Raw genomic sequence first — 20132 nt, forward strand, 5'->3', positions numbered from 1 at the left:
GATATGAAGGAGATAATCCTCGATCCATACCGTAGGATCTGTTGTGCCATCATATGATTCGATGTTTACGGGTTTGAAACCCTCGGGGATTTGATGATCCATTACTTCGTCTGTGAAGCATAGTGGGTGTGCGGCGCCTCTGTACTGGGCTATATCACGACGTAGCTCCAATGAGCTTTGTCTATTGTGTTCGGCCCTACCGGATTTGTGTCCGGCGTGACGGTTACCGTCTCGAGTCATGGGGCGCCCACGCGATCCGTAGATCGATCTTGTTTGCCTTGCCTTGTCCTCCAACATATCTAGCTCTTGGAGGGGCGTTCGAGTTTATGCTCTTCGGCCGCAAGGACTTCAGTCCAAATGTCAACTAGTAAATCTTGATCAGCTCTAAGCTGTTGCTGTTTTTTCTTGAGGCTTCTTGCCGTGGCCATAAGCCTGCGTTGAAAACGCTCTTGCTCGACGGGATCCTCTGGAACGACGAATTCGTCGTCGTCGAGGCTTGCCTCGTCTTCGGAGGGAGGCATATGATTATCGTCCTCGACCTCTCTGTCCGCTGCTCTCTCATGAGGGCTGGTTTCTCCATCCTCCTGTGCTAAATCTTGCTGGAGGGGGTTTTCTTCGGCACTTTCCGGAGTATTATTATCTCCCGTGCTGGAGTCACCGTATTCATTTTGGCGGGATTTTGAGTGACGCCGCTGACGCTGGCGCTTAGGCTGTTTCTTGGAGGGGTCATCCTCCGCTGTTCCATCGCCATCTCCTTCTTTTGGGGTGTCCACCATGTATATGTCATATGACGAGGTGGCTTTCTAGGGCCCAATAGGCGCTGGTTCTTCATCGTCTCCTTCATCGGCGTCCATACCGTCGATGTCTTCGGAGTCGAAGTCGAGCATGTCGGTTAAATCATCGACAGTGGCTACGAAGTGGGTGGTGGGTGGGCGTCGAATTTCTTCGTCGTCCGCATCCCAATCCTGTTGGCCATAGTCCGTCCAGGGCTCTCCTGATAAAGAGAGAGACTTTAGTGTCTTCAGAATATCGCCGAAAGGTGAGTGCTGAAAGATGTCCGTGGCAGTAAACTCCATGATCAGTGCCCAATCGGATTCGATCGGCAGGGGCGTGGAGGGTTCGGAGTCCGGAGAGGAGTCTGGCTCCTTGGAGTCACGAGTCTCGCGGGGTGCGGGGCTGGTGTTCGGCTCGATCGCCATTGGGATTGCAGTCCCCGAGGCGGCGTCCAACCGCCCATCCTCGATCGGCGCAGCTGGCTCCGAATTAAGGGTCGAAGCCGATGCGGGTGCGGCCTCCAGGGCACTGTCCGACGGCAGAGCTAGATCATGCTCGTCGTGACAGTGCGGCGCGCTCGGCAGTGGCTCGAATCCGTCGAAGATCAAGTCCCCGCGGATGTCAGCCGTGTAGTTTAAACTTCCAAATCTGACCTGACGGCCAGGGGCGTAGCTTTCGATCTGCTCCAGATGGCCTAGTGAATTGGCCCGCAGTGCGAAGCCGCCGAAGACGAAGATCTGTCCGGGGAGGAAGGTCTCACCCTAGACTGCATCGCCATTGATGATCGTAGGAGCGATCAAGCCTGAAGGCGACGACACAGAGGAACTCTCAATGAAAGCACCAATGTCGGTGTCAAAACCGGCGGATCTCGGGTAGGGGGTCCCGAACTGTGCGTCTAGGCCGGATGGTAATAGGAGGCAAGGGACACGAAGTTTTACCCAGGTTCGGGCCCTCTTGATGGAGGTAAAACTCTACGTCCTGCTTGATTAATATTGATGATATGGGTAGTACAAGAGTAGATCTACCACGAGATCAGAGAGGCTAAACCCTAGAAGCTAGCCTATGGTATGATTGTTCTGTATGTTGTCCTACGGACTAAAACCCTCTGGTTTATATAGACACCGAAGAGGGTTAGGGTTACACAAAGTTGGTTACAATGGTAGGAGATCTACATATCCGTATCGCCAAGCTTGCCTTCCACGCCAAGGAAAGTCCCTTCCGGACACGGGACGAAGTCTTCAATCTTGTATCTTCATAGTCCAGGAGTCCGGCTGAAGGTATAGTCCGGCCATCCGGACACCCCCTAATCCAGGACTCCCTTAGTGCCAAAGAGGCAAGCGCGGGCGAGGAGTCTCGAGGCATCAGGCAAAGGTTTCCATATTGGTGCAACAAGACCAAGACCAGCCGGACAGCAGGACGGAGGTCACCGTGGAGCCCAAGACGGCGTCACCACCAGAGCCTTTGGCAGGAGAAGACTACTTTTGTCAGGATAACTTGTACTAGTTGTCTCCCTCCGAATTTGGCCGTTGTGGGATCCCTTCCCGCTCAATATTTGGGAATAGAACCAGGGCCTCTATAAATAGGACTAGCCACCACCATAGAAGGGGAGAGCTCATCCAGATCATCCCCAACCACACAAGTTCACCAAGCACAAGAACACCTCTCCTCAGGAGGCTGTTCTTCCCATGTAACAGTTCATCCTCAGTCCAAAAGGCAATCCACCACACCACACTGGAGTAGGGTATTACACCACAACGGTGGCCCAAACTAGTATAAATCTTATGTCTCGTGTTCTTTGGGTTCGTTGAGCTAGGCCGTGAGATCGTGGAGTGTGCGAGCTAGAGAGGGGGAGAGATCTTTGTGCGCACCCCAGTGTTCGAACCTCAAGGGTTTTGCCGGAACCCAAAATCTGACACTTCTAAAACATTGCAAAATGTAAAAGGTGGCCAGTAGATGAAACACACCCCTCCCTCAATGCTTCAAATTACGTATCAAACTATAAGACATAGGCAAAACAGAGAAACTTTCATATGGGGAAAGCTTGGCTTGGTACACGCTGCAGGTGCGGCCTCAAACATACGTGACTTCATTCATATGGATGTCACCCATTGCAAGGTCTGGTAGGCTCTGGCGAATTATTTTCGTTGCTTCTGCGGTGACTCTCTGGAATGCCGGAAATGCGCAAACTTATGAGAATTTTTTTGGCCGGACATGTATACTTATTATGTGGCCTCTGCATTGCTACTGCTTTGGTGTCACCGAGTCAAGAATCAAGAAATTAAGCAACTGATGCGCCAGTGGGCTATTACCTTACCTAGACTGCTAGATGTTTTCTTAACGGAAATATTCAGTAAAAGAAACCAACCACATAATCCAAGAAAGTACGACACCAAGAGACGAGAAAGGGCTACAACGAGTTGGAGCATTAACAGGAAACCCGCCGTAGATGCTCAAGGGACATCTACTAGGGGGCAAAAACCTGCTAACAGTACCCACGAGCATTAACGACATTAGATCTAGGTCCCAAGAAGCAAAAGGCCTAACAAACTAAACCCAACAGGCATCAAACCCACAACAATTATTATATAGAACTTCTTCCCACTAGGAAAATAGTAATATAACCATGATCAACACTACCAGAGATAGTTAGGGCAGCATGCAACACCAATAGCCAAGCAAAAAAAACCCCAAATAGAGCGAGCAAAAGAGCACCCAAAGAACAAGTGATTAGCAGTTTCTACACCAGTACAAAAAAAGCAAGCTGGATAACCCTCCCTCCCGTTACGTTTATGTGAATTAAAGCAAGTGGAGACATCATCTTAAACCAACTGCTACATAAAAATCTTAATCTTTAAGAAAATAGAAGCTTTCCAAACCCACTGAAAGTTGGGCCCAACAAGATCACGCTCAAGCCACTAATAGACTAATTTGATAGTAAACACACCATTTCCAGACCAGGTTATAGAGCCAGGGCGATCACAAAAGAACCATGCACATGGCACAATCTCCTGCCACTATATACTAAGATTTCCAAAAAGTGTACGACAAAACAGCAATTCACACCCCTCCTAAGTAAATTCAGCAAGGGTACAATTTGCTTTTTGACAAATATCAAAAAGCGCAGGGAACCGAGTTTTAAAGGACACCTCCGAAGCCCAACAATCAAACCACAGTCTCACCAGATTCCCTTTGTTAATCATGATATTTCTGCCAGCAAGGTATACCTCCTTGACCTTCATAATAGCTTTCCAACAAGGAGAGTCAGAGTTACGAGGGGGATCCGTAGCCACAGTGCGGCGACGAAAATACATAACATGCACAATTTTCCGCTAAAGACCATTCTCAGTCTCGTTTCCGCCACCATTTTGTAAGTAGGCTAACATTCTGCTTATGTAAATCTTTAATCCCTAAGCCCCCAATACACTTAGATCGACACACCCTAATCCACTTGACCATGTGGTAGGCACCCTTATTCCTTCTTTTCCTCTTGAAAAACCTTCTACGATGTACATTCATCTTCTCAGTAAAAATCTTGTTAAGGAGGATCATAGACATAGAAAAGAAGGTATACCATCGAGACTCGAATTAAGCAAGATCAATCTAGCAGCAGATGATGCATAATAGCTAATCCAGGCATCTAGCCGCTTGATTAACTTGGTATCCAGGAAGTTCCAGTCCATTGTTAGACTGTCAGATGTAACTGTTTTTTTTCTTTCTTCTCTCCTGGTTTGGTAATGGCCTGCTGCACATTCTGTGCATCGTTTTCATTACCTTTCATGTAATGGACTGTTTGTCCCCCCCCCCCCCCCCCCTCCCCTTTTTTTTTCTTATTTTGAAATATAGGTATTACCTCCGTCCCAAAAAATTTATCTTAGATTTGTCTAGATAGTGACATATCTAACACTAAAATGTGTCTAGATACATATATATCTAGACAAATGTAAGACAAACTTTTTGGAATGGAGGGAGTAGAATATAACCTACTTCAATTTCAAAATAGAATAAAATAGGCGAAACAGAGGCTCTGGTTTTCAGAATGCTATATCAATGTACATAAATTGTAAAATTTAGGCTATAATAAGCCTCCTATAAAAAAGACTTGCTGTTTGGGATTTCTATTGCTCTAGCACCTCCCCTGTTTTCCAGTCTAGTTATGAAATCACAGAGGGGAGCCACTTATTTCGGTTTGGTTTTCTTTTTGTCTTTTGACCACTGAGGTTGCTATTACAGAAACAAATCAACAAATGGTATAGGATGGTGCCAAGGGCTGCTGGTGCTCATGAACCGAAGAGGAAGCTGGTGCCTGGTTTTCTTTCGGCACGGGGGTCTACTGAACGGCAAGGAAGGTGCTGCCCGTCGGGGCCGAACTCGTCACCACCGTCGCAGCTGTCGCTGGGGCAGCAGGAGCGCTACTGCTTCCGCCCTCTTTGTGCTTCTGGAACTCTATGGTGTACTTCATCTTGTCATCCTCGTCGCCGTCGTCGTCGTCGCCGTCATCGGTGTAGTTGCCTTCGATGTCGTCGCTGTCCGTCTCGTCCGTCGCCGTCACCTCCGTCTGCTGGGACTGAATGTTTGACTCCATTGCCATCACGTTGTCTTCAGACTTCTGTCCGAGGCCAATTGCGATTAAGTTGCAAGCAATCGACGGCATGGAGAGAGATTCGGAAGTTTGAGTCATTACCTTGGTTGTAGCGATGGCATCAAGCACGGTACTGGCCGCGGCCACCTCGCCGTCGCCGGGCGGGGCATCTGAGCTTCCCCCTCCAACGCTGTGCCTCCTGTCAAAGTCGTTGCTGATCTTACCCTCGAGCTCGCGCCAGGGGTTATGCTGCTCGGAGGCGGAGGCGTTGACCGCGGCCACAGCGTTCCCGGAGGCAGTGCTAGAGCAGCCGCCGGCGGCGTTGCTCACGGCAGATTGCTTCTTGCGGTAGATAGCGTCGAGCTGGTGGAAGTAGGGGCACGTCTTGGAGTCCTCGGGGCGCCTCTTGTTGCTCTCCTTCACCTTCTTGAAGTACTTGTTGATGTTCTCCCACTTCTCCTTGCACCGCTTGGAGCTCCGGTTGTAGCCGATCCTCCGCATGCCGGCGGAGATGTCCTCCCACAGCGGCCCTTTGGCCCCCATGTCCTGGCAGTGCTCGTCCTTCTCCATCCGCAGCTGGATCAGCGCATGGACCTCCTCCTTGGGCCACCGTGACATGCCCGCGCTGCTCTCCCCTCCTCCTCGCCGGCCGCCCTCCTCCGGCGCGGCGACCACCAGCTGGAGCGAGGAGGCCGGCGCGTCGGGATGAGGCGCTGTGTGGGCCGGCATTGGGGTGGGCAGCACGGAGCTCCCGCCGACGCGCTGGAGGAACGCGATCACGGCGGCGTCGCGGGCGGCCGCGGCGGCTCGCTCCCGGGCGTGCTGCTCCCTTTCGCGGCTTATGCGGGCCAGCTCCTGCCGGCGCCATGCCTCCTCCCGCGCGGTGCGGTCGGCCTCCCACTTCTCAAGCGTCTCCAGGAACAGCCGCTGCGTCGCGTCTTGCTTCTCCGTGATCTGCTTTATCATCCCCTCGAAGAGCGCCATCATGCTCTCGTTGCTCCTGCCGCCGCCGCCGCCCGCCTGGTCTTCCTCCTCGTCTGACTCGTCGTCCGACTCTGACTCCGAATTCGACGACAAGCTGAGGTCCGGCAGGCCGGCGCCAGGATAGGCAGGCGCCATTGCCAACGGCCGAGGATCTGGCAAGATTGGCGCGGCGGTCGCCATGTGCTGGTTCTGCTGCGGGGCCGCGGCGTGGAGCGCTTCGAGCTCCTTGAAGAAGCGGTAGTTCTTGCCGTCCTGGCGCCCGGCGCGGCCTTCCTTGGTGCGGCGGTAGTACTTGTCCACGTTCTCGAACTTCTCCTTGCACTTCTTGGCGCTCCTGCGGTAGCCCAGCTCCGCAAGCTTCCTGCAAAATCTTGTTGCTGTCAGAGGCCGTCTCTTGCTTTCACGTCTCAACCAAACTGGCACAGCAATGAAGATGGCATGAGTGGTAATCCATACTAGTATAAAATAAAATTGACACAACGCTATCACACAAGTACTAGGATGAGTCAAAACTCCTGACTTTCTTTATCTTTCTTTCTCTGAGAGAGACTGAAGACGGCAGGAATTGGAAAGAGGTGCGCGATGATGTCAAGATGATGGCACTGTCAGCGGGAGAGAGATGCAGATTAATTCATGAGAGCAGCATCGGGATGGGAGCAAAAGACTTCCTGTGCACCTTCTTTTCCCAGAGACCAGAGTGCATCAATGGCTAGAAAAGTAAAGAGCAGAGAAAACAATGCAGCAGCCTGCGCTGCAGCGCCTGCCTGCGTGGCCTGCTCCGCACCCCCGTGGCAGTGGCGCACTGCTCCCGGGCGCCGAGGTTCTAGCCGAGACGACGAGCGCCGGCCCCCAGCGACACGGAAATCGAGGGGCGTGGCATTACGCCAAAACTGGATGGGGAATGGCAGGATAGCTCGCCATCATTCCGCGCAGGACAGGCCTGACGGACGGCGAATTCTCTGAAACCGTTAGCCGCATTGCGCAGGGGAGAGGAGATTTTTACAGTTTCGTTCTCACCTGGAGACCTCCTCCCAGACGGGGGCCTTGAGGGCGGCGTTCCGGAAGGCGCCGTCCATCTCCGACCGGATCCTGATGAGCGCCACCGTCTCCTCCCGCGGCCACCGGCTGCCGGACCCTCCCGCCCCCGCGTCGCCGCCGCTCCTGCCGCTTCCGCCGTCGACCGGCGTGTTCTCGTCGTCGTGGAAGCTGACGGCGCCGGCGGACGGCAATTGGTCGAAGTTCGTCCCCGCTGGCTGCGGCGGCGGCTGCATCGGCGACGGCGACGGCGTCGGAGACGGGATGCTGCTGACACGCGCGGCTGGCAATTGGTCGAAGCTCGTCCCCGCTGGCTGCGGCTGCGGCTGCATCGGCGACGGCGTCGGAGACGGGATGCTGCTGACAGGCACGGCCGCGGATGCCGGCTGCGGCAACAACGGGGCCATCCCCGTAAGCGGCGGCCCGTAGGGGTACCCGGCGCCACCCTGCTCGGGATGCTGCATGGCCGCCGCCACCACCACCACACCACCTTCCTTCGAATTCCCTGCCCAAAACACAAAATTCAGTTTGATCTACCTTACCGGAGTGAGTGCAGGTGGCGGAAAGCTCCAGTACACTACCACCTACCACTAGTTTCTCCCTCTCCTCCTACACTACAAGTATAGATGTACCACCAACAAGTACTCTACGAGAGCAATTCAGGGACTAGATTGGAGAATTCTTGCTTGCACGCCCATCTCTCTCGGTGCAAGCTCCTCTCCCGTCTCTTTCTCACACAGATACAATGAGTGTCGCAAGGAAGGACATGACTTACGGCTTCCGAGTTGTGACGGCGGAGACGGGGGAAGTTGGGAACAAGGGGCTGTACAGTGGGCGGCTAGGGGAGGAAGAAGAGAGACGGTGGTGAAAAAGATGGGGTCGTAGACAACTGGAAAGGGCAAAGAGAGTGGGAAGGCAGGCAGAGAAAGCCAAGAGCCCTACAAAAGAGAGGCTGTCTTCACTGATGTCTGAGAAAAAAAGGAGAAGACGTGTGTGTTATATACCCGGCTGGACTCAGGTTTCGTAAATGTATCAAAGATATATTGAGCGACGATTTAATGGCAAAAGATATATCATATAGTAGAACAAAGTGAGTAAACAGAGAGAGATTTATATCTATCTCCCAACAGAAAGCATATCCATACAAAATGATTACATATTTATGTGTTGGTCATTACTCTCGCGTATTAGTATGTAGGCTGTTTCTTCCATGTTAATAAAGTTTCTGTGTTGTTCTCGCAACAAAAAAGGTTTTTGTTGTCACACCGAAGAAATGCTATTTTTATTTTCGTCCGTTACATTACTCTCGCATATTTGTCCTTAAATGTATGATGAAAATCGCTCCTTCGCGGCGAGAAGATACGACCAGATATATAATAACTTCAATAAACGATAACATATCATACATAAAAGATCTACAATAACATTAATAAAGCGTATTTAACAATAACATATATATTTAAAAAGGTAAATAAACCATTTTTATGTATGGGAAATAAAGAGCTATCCATTGTGAAGCACTACTGTAGGAGTTGAAGATATGGGAATAAAAAACATGGAGCTTCATGACTTTAAAAAATACTACGTGTTATATTTAGGTGGGATACCCCCCCCCCCCCCCCCCCCCCCCCGCGGAAATGATATATCATGAAACAAGGGAAGTAATTAGAGAATCATTTATATCTATCTCCCAACAGAAACAAATCCATATAATTGTTTAAGATATTTATGTGCTAGTCATTATGTAGTGATGGATTACATGTTAAGAGGTGAGAAATGTGATATCCCTATCTTCAAGTAATAATAATAAAGAAATTTTTATACCAAGAAAATGCTACTTGTATTGTAGTCCTTTAATTACTCTCGTGTATATTGTGCTTACATGCACCATGAAAACCGATCCTTCTAGATGAAGATAAGCCAAGATCTACAATAACTCTGATAATATAAAATATAAGGGCTACAAATGAGATATACCTATCTCCAAACAATAACAAATATTTTTTGTTGTACCAAGAAAATGTTACTTCTGTACTAGTCCACTAGATTCCCCATATATTGTTTTTACATATGCACCATGGTAGTATTTCCTTTGAGAGGAGAAGATACGAATAGATCTACAATAACTTCAATAACATTAATAAATGAAGTTGCGATCACGCAGGGAGATTTCATTACATAAACATGTTGTATTTCATATCATAAATAAATTTATTCATTGTTGACACTTGCATTAGTAGAAGATATGGAAATAAAAGCATGGGTTTGATCATGTTAATAGTGTCTTATATAAGTGCAAGTAGTGCCCCTCAGGCTTTTTGGATGTGACAAAACAATTAAAGGACTAATGTGTTTGTGAGTAGGTGAATGCCCCGAAGGATTTGATTTAACATGAGAGTTATGACCCATAAAAATTGTGGTGACAATGATATCTTTCGGAATGCCTCCTCGAGGAACAATCACCCTAGGTAGAGGATTATGAGGCCTAGTGTCGTGCGTATGACAATCTATGGGACCGGCAAAGGCCCCTTTGTAGTTCGGCTGTGGGGATCAACAAACACAGAGAGCAGATCCAATAGAGGCACACAAGGTTTACCCAGGTTCAGGCCGCCGTGAGGCGTAAAACCATACTCCTGCTCTGGTGTATTATGTGTATGAGCTCACGTTACAATGGAGCGCAGCTTGCTGGCAAGAGTGTGCGGGAAGTGCGGCTACTATGCGTAAATGAGCAAAGTGTCGACCTTTTTAAAGGTAACCATGGGCCTCCTTTTATAGGCGAAGGGGTCACCATAATGGTAAAATAGTAATTGCATCAAGTGAATAGTGGCTACAGTGCTATCATACCTAACCCTGACGGATTAGGACAAAAGCAATAAATGCGCCTTGAGGTGTTGTGCTGGGGTAAGCTTCGGCAAGGAAGTGTCTCACCTTCTATGTCGTTCGCTCAGCTACCTCCTATTATCTTGGCACGCCTTTGGGAAGGATATCATTAAAGCTGATCTTCAGGCGGCGTGCTGACACGTACCTCAACAAGCCTCACCTAACTGTCTGTGCACTCAACAGCTATTTGTCAAGTGACTAGCTGATCGCTGAGGTGGAGCGGTCGAGACAGAGGGAGCTTGCTGGACAGAGCTTGCCGGGTCTTCGCTTGCCGGTGTGTAGCTTGCCGGAACTCCAGTATTGACTTTCAGTATTTCCTTAATACTTCTCGATCACCTGCCTAGAGGTCTTCTTCATGGTTTTAGCAACCAAGTCTTGAATGTTCTTCAGGGTCATTCTCCGGTAAGCCCTTGCTATCGGGAAGGCTACTATTGTCTGTGCATAAGTCAGTGTACTAAAGAACCCATGTTCTAGTACACCAACATGAGCCCCCGGGCCTGGGCCACACACGTGCAAGGTGTCCTTGGGCTAGGCCCAAAAAAATACACAGACGCACATGGCAAATAATTACTGATGTAATCATGATTTTTACTGCACGCCCACGATGCACATTAAATGCGAGATGTGGGGGAAGTGGAAAGTAAAGGCAAATGGGTCCGTGCACCTGTAAAAATGCAGACACGTTAGGTGGTGGTGAACCAACCCCCGTGCCTTCCCCATACAAAAGGGAATCTGTAGGAGCGCTGCTCATCCACTTCCCCAATCTCCATTCTCGCCACCACCATCGTCTTCAACCTTGCGATAGGGCAGAGCTCTCCCTTGCCGTTGCGCTACACCTTTGCCTGCCACCAAATCCACTCCCGTGAAGCTGTTATGGCGCTGAAGAAGGCCCCAAACAAGCTACTCGACCCGTAGGCAGAGGAGAGGAGGGAAGCCAACACAGCACACTAGAGGGAGAAAATCGTCTTCCATCCGCCATCACTCGACAAGAATGATCTGGTGACGCGGTACGCCTACATGTGGGGGAAGGAGACCAAGGATCATGGTGCACCGCACGTTGCTACCTCTTGAGCACTGCATTGGTTTTCCTTGAAGAGGAAAGGGTGATGCAGCAAAGCAGCGTAAGTATTTCCCTCAGTTTTTGAGAACCAAGGTATCAATCCAGTAGGGGACCATGCGCGAGTCACCTCGTACCTACACAAACAAATAAGAACCTCGCAACCAACGTGATAAAGGGGTTGTCAATCCCTTCATGGCCGCTTGCAAGAGTGAGATCTGATAGAGATAATAATAATAAGATAAATATTTTTTGGTATTTTTATGATGTAGATTGAAAGTAAAGATTGCAAAATAAAATAGAATGGAAACTTGTATGATGGAGAATAGACCCGGGGGCCATAGGTTTCACTAGTGGCTTCTCTCAAGGTAGCATAAGTATTACGGTGGGTGAACAAATTACTGTCGAGCAATTGATAGAAAAGCGAATAATTATGAGAATATCTAGGTATGATCATGTATATAGGCATCACGTCCGTGACAAGTAGACCGACTCCTGCCTGCATCTACTACTATTACTCCACACATCGACCGCTATCCAGCATGCATCTATAGTATTAAGTTCATAAGAACAGAGTAACGCCTTAAGCAAGATGACATGCTGTAGAGGGATAAACTCATGCAATATGATATAAACCCCATCTTTTTATCCTCGATGGCAACAATACAATATGTGCCGTTTCCCTTTCTGTCACTGGGTTCGAGCACCGCAAGATTGAAACCAAAGCTAAGCACTTCTCCCATTGCAAGAAAGATCAATCTAGTAGGCCAAACCAAACTGATAATTCGAAGATACTTGCAAAGATAAACCAATCATACATAAAAGAATTCAGAGAAGATTCAAATATTGTTCATAGATAAAGTTGATCATAAACCCACAATTCATCGGATCTCGACAAACACACCGCAAAAGAAGATTACATCGAATAGATCTCCAAGAGAATCAAGGAGAACTTTGTATTGAGATCCAAAGAGAGAGAAGAAGCCATCTAGCTAATAACTATGGACCCGAAGGTCTGAAGTAAACTACTCACACATCATCAGAGGGGCCATGGAGTTGATGTAGAGGCCCTCCGTGATCAATGCCCCCTCCGGCGGAGCTCCGGAAAAGGCCCGAAGATGGGATCTCTTGGGTACAGAAGGTTGCGGCGGTGGAAATAGGTTTTCGTGGTGCTCCTGGATGTTTTCAGGGTACGTAGGTATATATAGGAGGAAGAAATAGGTCGGTGGATCCACGAGGGGCCCATGAGGGGGGAGGGCGCGCCCCTGCCTCGTGGCCACCTCGTTCATTTCTTGACGTCCACTCCAAGTCCTCTGGTGTAACATCCCAAATTTTCAATTTGGAATGTTATACGTAGGTCATTCATACATATCATAATTTCTTGCATTTCGTTTCACGATCCTCGAAAATCCTAAGCAACTCAAGGACCCACAGAGAGAGTTGAGGATTTCATGTTCTTCATATTTGAATTTTATCAAATATTGAGGCAATGATTATTTTGGTTTTAATAATTTTCTCTCTGAAAATATTTCATATTAAAATATATGAAAGGAGATAATATGACTTCTCCAAAAATAAGTGAAATATTGGAGGAAAAAAATTAAAATCAAATGAATAAATTTTATTTGGATTTTATTGCAATTTTATTTGAATTAGGAAAAAAATATGCGTTTTTCAATATTGCATTAGAGGCGCAAATAAATGTTCACTTTGTCCGGAATATTATTAGAGGACAGTGAAAATTTAATTCAGGATTTTTGGAGTCCGTTTAGTATTTCTTTCATTTGTTTTTACGTGTCAGGTTTTTTTAAAAAGATAGCATCGACCTAACGGGCCGTGCCTGACTAGGACACCGCCCGACCGGCTTTTTAAGGCGAGGCCCGAAGCCCGCGAAGCCGCCAGCCCCGCTCAAACCCTAGCGCCGCCGCACCGCCTCCCGCCGCCAGCGCCTCCCGCCGCGACACCGCCGCGCTGCGAAGCCGCCGCCCACCGCACCACTTCCCGCCGCCGATCCCATCGCCACCGACCCCGCCCGCCGCCGCCGGATCCGCCGCCGATCCCACCGACGCCAAGGTAGCCGCCGCCGCCATCCGGATTTCTCAAGAAAACCATTGGTTTTTTAGAAAACCCTAGATCTAGTTGATGAGGTAGAACCTATTACCTGTTTCAATATCAAACTCCTGGGAGTTACTTCTACGTTATGCTTATACTGCTATGCTATGCTAGTAGACATGGATTGGGTTTGAGTGTATCCATGACAGATGTGAGTGTTTAATTAATGGTTCAATTCTAAGGTGGCAACTTCAATACACATCTGGGTGGATTGTTGGTTTTGGGTACCTGGGGTTATACCAGTGTTATCCTAGGAGATCCCGGGGTTATACCGTGTGATCCTCCTATGGTCCGCCACACAGGCTCAAAGGGATCATAAGATTATTCATGCTAGAAACTTCCGTGTGCAGCCACAAGCTATTATGGGCTCTAGCATAGTTGAGTAGGTTGCATGACCTCTTCCAGTGGTAGGCTAGCAGATGTAGGGGATGTAGGTTGGTACTGTCTACCCGGGGTTAGAGTTAATGCTTCTGGAAGACTGTGTCTTGGTCATCCGTTTCTCAAACACCATGTAGTGCGAGAAATCCAATGGAGGAGATCGAGTCTTGTGGGGAAAAGTGCGCAAGCCTCTGCAGAGTGTACAAACTAATCATGGTTAGCCGTGTCCCCGGTTATGGACAACTTGAGTATCTGGTTCTTAGATTATCATATGGATCTCATCAATCTAAATTAATTTGTTGGGTTGATAATTACTTTTAATTGGGATTAAGGGTACCATTCTCAATGTTTCAACCACCATGATAGTTAAATAAAGTATATTCCTTTGTTGTAGGAAAAAATTGGCTTTTCGCAAAAACATTATAATCATAGAGCCTCCACCAGCCAAATATGCATGTAGTGATAGCATTTACCTGTTCATTGCTCTACTGTGTTATATTGCCAGCATATTCCATGTGCTGACCCGTTTTCAGGCTGCAACATATCGTGTTGCAGACTTTTCAGACGAGGAGTAAGATGCAATAGGTCGTTTGTCATGCACTCAGCTATGACGTTGGAGTTGATGGGCTCACTTATCTTCCAAGTCTTCCACTATTATCTTATTTAGATGGCCTTAAGCCATATTTATTGTAATAAGTTCTCTTTTGAGACATTCGATGTAATAAGTGTGTGATTGCTACTCTGTTATTAATCCTTTGAGTACTGTGTGTGTCAGCATTACCGATCCAGGGATGACACTGAACATAGAGACTTGACCGCCCGAGGTCGGGTCGCTACAAGATGGTATCAGAGCACACGTTGAATGTAGGACACGACCACTAAGATGAACCATAGGACACTCTTCTCTACTCATTTCTGACTCCTCTTCATTTTCTACTCTTTAGGACGGCGGACTCGAGGAACAAGTTTGCACAACCGGATGAAGACACACCCTTTGGACGACATCTGAGGGAAGTCAATAGGTACCTAATCATTGAAATACCAAGCTTCATCCGGACCTACACCGCCACTTTACCAGAAGAGGAGCGTTGGTTGATTCGAGTTCAAGTTCCAGGAAGGACATTCATGCCAGTCACTAAACCCATAGAGTTTTCCTTTGACGCACCAACCTGGAGTCTAGGCAAGAGCATGGCAGCCCACATCGCCATAGGACGCATCGGCGAAGTTTACCACAAGGAGCTTAAGGACACTATCTACCAGATATGTGGGCGCCGAGATGAGCAATGGGAGATGATCAGCACCAGGAAGGACAGGTCCATTGCAGCATTCATCCTGGAGTTAAACCATCATATTCATCGCTAGGAGAACCAGATGTGTGCAAGCATGATAGATTTGAAGAAGGTGATGACCAGGATAACAGAGCTAGTAGAGGAGCTTAAGTCTACACGTGATGGTTATGAGGAGGAAATGGTGATACTTGTGGAGAAGAATGACGACATGACAAGGAAGCTAGGAGTTTTCATGGGAGACCCCGCGCCAGGAGGAGAAGACGACGAACCCAAGGAAATTCGTTCTGACGACTACATCATCATCGACGACACCGACTCCGACCCCGACGATAGTGATGATGATTATGAAGACGAAGCTGGAGCAGATATCATGGAGTCTTCCACCGATCAAAATTTCTAGTAGACCACCATATGATCAGTAGTGTTTCCCCATGTATATAGAATAGTCCGAGCACTGTAACGATAGTTAGATCGATTGTATGTCCTTGCTTGCTTGATTGAGTGATATGATATGATTGTGTTTGTCTCATGTGCATATGGGTAGTGCTTTCTCCTTAGACCTCATTCTATTCTAATCTCTCCCCTCTAAAACCCATCAGATGCCTCCGAGACATGACCCCGGTTTTGCTATCCCACCGGAGCTCACTCACTTGATCTAGCAGCAGAATACACTAATGCAGTTGCTAGTTCAGAATCAGGGCAACAACAACAACAACAACAACCCACCGCCACCACCTCCAGTTGACAACTTAGCCTACTTTCTGAGGTTACAGCCGTCGGTGTTTTCCAGTAGCACCGAGCCCATAGTTGCAGATGATTGGCTACGTAGGATTGGAAGAGAGTTAACCACTGCCGGTTGCACAGATGCTGAAAAGGTGCATTTTGCCGCACACCAATTGGATGGACCCGTAGCCGCATGGTGGGAGAATTACACATCCACTTTTCCCATAGCCAATGTTACTTGGGAGCAGTTTCAGCAAGCTTTCCGCACATCCCATGTCTCAACTGGAGCTATGAGCATGAAGAAGCATGAGTTTCGCAACTTGCGCCAGGGAAATCATACTGTGGCCCAGTACGTAGATGAGTTTAGTAAGCTATCTTGTTATGCCCCTGATGATGTGGCCACAGATGCCGCGAAGCAAGAGAAGTTTATGGAAGGGCTTAATGATGAGATGAGCATGCAGTTGATGGTGGCAACATTTAACAACTACCAAGAGCTGGTAGACAAGGCTCTTATGATTGAAGGGAAGCAGCAGCAGATTGAGAGCCGCAAGAGGAAGTATGGACAAGGAAAGTACAATTCTGGAGCTCAGCAGAAGCCTCGTTTCACCCCGAACTCAGGAGGATTGACCCATAACCATGGGGGCCATAATCACAATGGAGGTAGTTCGCATAACCATAGCGGCCCCAAGAATGGAAACGGGAATGGAGCAGGTAGTAACCAGAACCGCTCTAACCAAGCCACACCCGCCAAGAAGGATCAAAGTCACATTACCTGTTTCAAGTGCGGGAAGACTGGGCACTACGCCAATGATTGTCCATAATTGAAGAACGGAAATGGCAATGGAAGCGCTGGGAAGAAGCCCAACCCTTTCAACAAAGGACAAGTGAACCACGTGAATGTGGATGAGGTTGAAGAGCAGCCTGATGCAGTTATCGGTAAGTTTTTGGTTAAGTCATTTACCGCCGTTGTTTTATTTGATACTGGTGCTTCGCATTCATACATTTCAAGGGGATTTGTGGACAAGTTTAAGTTACCCACCTTAGCCCTTAGCACACCCTTGCTAGTGAGCTCACTCGGTGCAGAGTATATGGCCAGCCGATGGTGCGATTAGATACCCATAACCATCGGTAGCCATGTTTTCCCCTCAGACCTAGTAATTTTGGAGTCACAAGGATTGGATGTGATACTAGGAATGGATTGGTTATCAAAGTATGGAGGGAACATTGATTGTGCTAGCAGATCAATTCTACTCACCACCCCGGAGGGAAAAAGGATCAAGTATGTATCTAGGCATGCGCCTAGGGGGACTCAAGTAAATTCTCTCTCAGGAGTTGTTCAGGAGGAAGTGCCGGTAGTGAAGGATTACCCCGATGTATTTCCAGAGGAGTTACTAGGCATGCCACCAGATTGAGATATTGAGTTTTTGATAGAGCTAATGCCAGGCACCGGACCAATATCGAAGAGACCGTACCGGATGCCCGCAAATGATCTAGAAGAGATCAAGAAGCAGATTAAGGAGTTGTTGGAGAAAGGTTACATCTGACGAAGTTCATCACCATGGGGAGCACCAGTGCTCTTGGTTGAGAAGAAGGATGGATCATTGAGAATGGTTGTTGATTATCGTGTGTTGAATGAAGTGACGATCAAGAACAAGTACCCACTACCAATGATCAATGATTTCTTTGACCAGCTGCAAGGAGCTAAAGTGTTTTCGAAGATCGATTTGCGATCAGGATATCACCAGCTGAAGATTCGAGAAAAGGATATACCAAAAACAACATTCACCACAAGGTACGGGTTATATGAGTATACGGTTATGTCATTTGGACTGACTAACGCCCCTGCCTATTTCATGAGTATGATGAACAAGGTGTTCATGGAGTTCTTGGATAATTTTTTCGTGGTGTTTATTGATGATATTTTAGTATACTCGAAGAATGAAGAGGAACACAAGGAGCATTTGCGTTTGGTTCTCGAGAAGCTCAGGGAACATCAGTTATATGCCAAGTTTAGCAAATGTGAGTTCTGGTTGAAGGAAGTTGGATTTCCTGGACATGTTATATCAGGAGAAGGTATAGTAGTGGATCCTACCAAGGTTCAGTCAGTCACCGAGTGGTTGGCACCCACCTCAGTTGGAGAGATCCGCAGTTTTCTTGGACTCGCGGGATACTACCAGAGATTTATTGAGAATTTCTCCAAGATTGCGAAGCCTATGACGGCATTGTTGAAGAAAGAAACCAAGTTCCATTGGACATAGGAATGTGAAGCAAGTTTCCAGGAGTTGAAGAAACGTTTGACTACAGCCCCAGTGCTAATCCTACCGGATATACACAAAGATTTCCAAGTGTATTGCGACGCCTCACGCTTAGGACTTGGAGGAGTACTTATGCAAGACGGAAGAGTTGTTTCATATGATTCAAGACAACTTTGGCCACATGAGTTAAATTATGCTACGCATGATTTGGAGTTAGCAGCCGTAGTGCATGCGCTCAAGACCTAGAGACATTTTCTTATTGGAAGCCGTTGTGATGTGTACACGGATCACAAGAGTTTGAAGTACATTTTTACCCAGAAGGAGCTGAACCTCAGGCAAAGGAGATGGTTGGAGCTCATAAAGGATTATGATATGAAGTTGCACTACCATCCAGGTAAGGCCAATGTCGTAGAAGACGCTTTGAGTCGGAAGGGTTATGCCAATACCGTAGTAACAGGAGGACTTCCAAGGGAGTTAGCAGAAGATCTCAGGGAGCTACGTTTGGAGATAGTTCCTAGAGGTTTCGTTGCAGCATTGGAGGTTCAGTCAACATTGTTGGAAAAGATTAGAGAAGCTTAGAAGGATGACAAAGAGATTGCTGAACTAAAGGAGAAGATGAGTGAAGGAAAAGCCAAAGGTTTTCGTGAGGACGAGCACGACACCTTGTGGTTCGAGGACCGTGTTTATGTGCCCAATAATGTAGAGATCAGGAACTTGATACTTCAGGAAGCCCATGGCTCGCCATACTCAATACACCCCGAAAACACCAAGATGTATTTGGATTTGAAGGAGCGTTTCTGGAGGACTGGAATGAAGAAGGATATTGCCGAGTATGTAGCCGTATGTGATGTATGTCAAAGAGTGAAGGCAGAACATCAGAAGCCAGCAGGACTACTGCAGCCTATGCCGATACCCGAATGGAAGTGGGACAAACTTGGCATGGATTTTATCATCGGATTACCCAGGACCTGTCGTGGTTTTGTCACGGCAGATGTCCTTGTGAAAGGACTTAGTCGTGGATCCATCACTACGGGTTAACTTAAAGGGGTTAAAGTGGACAAGGGATGCGGGAGTTTTATACTGGTTCGGCCCCTTACGATCAAGGTAAAAGCCTACTCCAGTTGTGATGGAATTGCTAGGGTTTTGATGACCAGGGAGCGAATCTGCTTTGCCTGGCTCTCGAGTTGTTGTGTGTTGTTCCTAAACCGCCGCCGGGTCATCCCTTTATATACATAGGTCGACGCCCGTCGGTTTACAGAGTCCCGAGGCCGGATCATCAACGTGTCCAACTCAGTCTCTATTCCTCCTATCTTACAATACAAGTTACATGACAATGTCTGTTTATATCTACAAGCCTTAACCCGCCTTTGGGCCTTTGGCCTTCATAAAGCACCACCATCCTTTGTCTTCCTGGGCTTCTAATCCTCATAGAGTTAACCCGACCACTCCTGGCCGGTTTATGTCCAGTAGTAATATCCCCAACATTAGGCCCCAGATTGATTTGAACTTGTTCATGTCAATCTTCAACACTTAGAAAAATTCCTGCCCTTGCACCTTCGCATAGATCTTGTAAACCGCCCTGACGTCATCCTCTGGATTTGTAGTAAACTGCCGTGACATCACCTGTTTATTTAAAGCCAAAGATACCCCTTTTATTAATGAGCATCCAACAATCGAGGCAACAATCTTGTTATCTATCCATTTTTTGGGCTCCTCCATTCCCGCGCCCATCACTTATCTCTTTACCCTTATAAATAGAGGCGAAGGACCCCATTCTTTTCTTTCCGTTGCCTCTTCATCCCTTCTTCTTCCCCGCGATGTCTCCGCACTCGAGCGTCGCTGCCATCGTCAAGCCTCGCCTCTGCCTCACCGTCGTCCACTGCATCAACCTGTTCGTACCAGAGCACCGCAGCGCACCTCCGCTGCTTTCGCGGCCGCAGTAAGTCCTTCCCTCATTCCTCTCTAGATCCATTTTTAGGGTTCCCACAGGTTCATGGTGTTTGAGGGAGTCCTGGATTAGGGGGTTTCCGGATGGCCGGACTATACCTTCAGCCGGACTCCTGGAC

General features: G+C 48.0%; 1 protein-coding gene across 3 annotated transcripts; it reads right to left on the reverse strand.

Moving 5' to 3' along the window:
- Positions 1 to 4799: 4799 nt before the first annotated feature.
- Positions 4800 to 8367, reverse strand: LOC125513906 (trihelix transcription factor GT-2). 3 transcript variants are annotated; one of them, XM_048679117.2, is made up of 4 exons: positions 8148 to 8367; positions 7355 to 7877; positions 5456 to 6698; positions 4800 to 5377 (listed from the first exon to the last, which is right to left on the reverse strand). In XM_048679117.2, exons 2-4 carry the CDS (start codon positions 7834 to 7836, stop codon positions 5102 to 5104), a joined length of 2001 nt encoding a protein of 666 aa, XP_048535074.1. In that variant the 5' UTR covers positions 7837 to 7877; positions 8148 to 8367; the 3' UTR covers positions 4800 to 5101. The 3 variants fall into 3 exon arrangements, with proteins under 3 accessions (XP_048535074.1, XP_048535072.1, XP_048535073.1); XM_048679115.2 differs by having other exon boundaries at positions 4800 to 5380; positions 8148 to 8364; XM_048679116.2 differs by lacking the exon at positions 8148 to 8367 and adding an exon at positions 7961 to 8122 and having other exon boundaries at positions 4800 to 5380.
- Between the last annotated feature and the right edge of the window lie 11765 nt (positions 8368 to 20132).

The sequence above is a fragment of the Triticum urartu genome, chromosome 6A, assembly GCF_056163025.1.
Source record: "Triticum urartu cultivar PI428250 chromosome 6A, HENAU_Tu73, whole genome shotgun sequence".
NCBI classification, from domain to species: domain Eukaryota; kingdom Viridiplantae; phylum Streptophyta; class Magnoliopsida; order Poales; family Poaceae; genus Triticum; species Triticum urartu.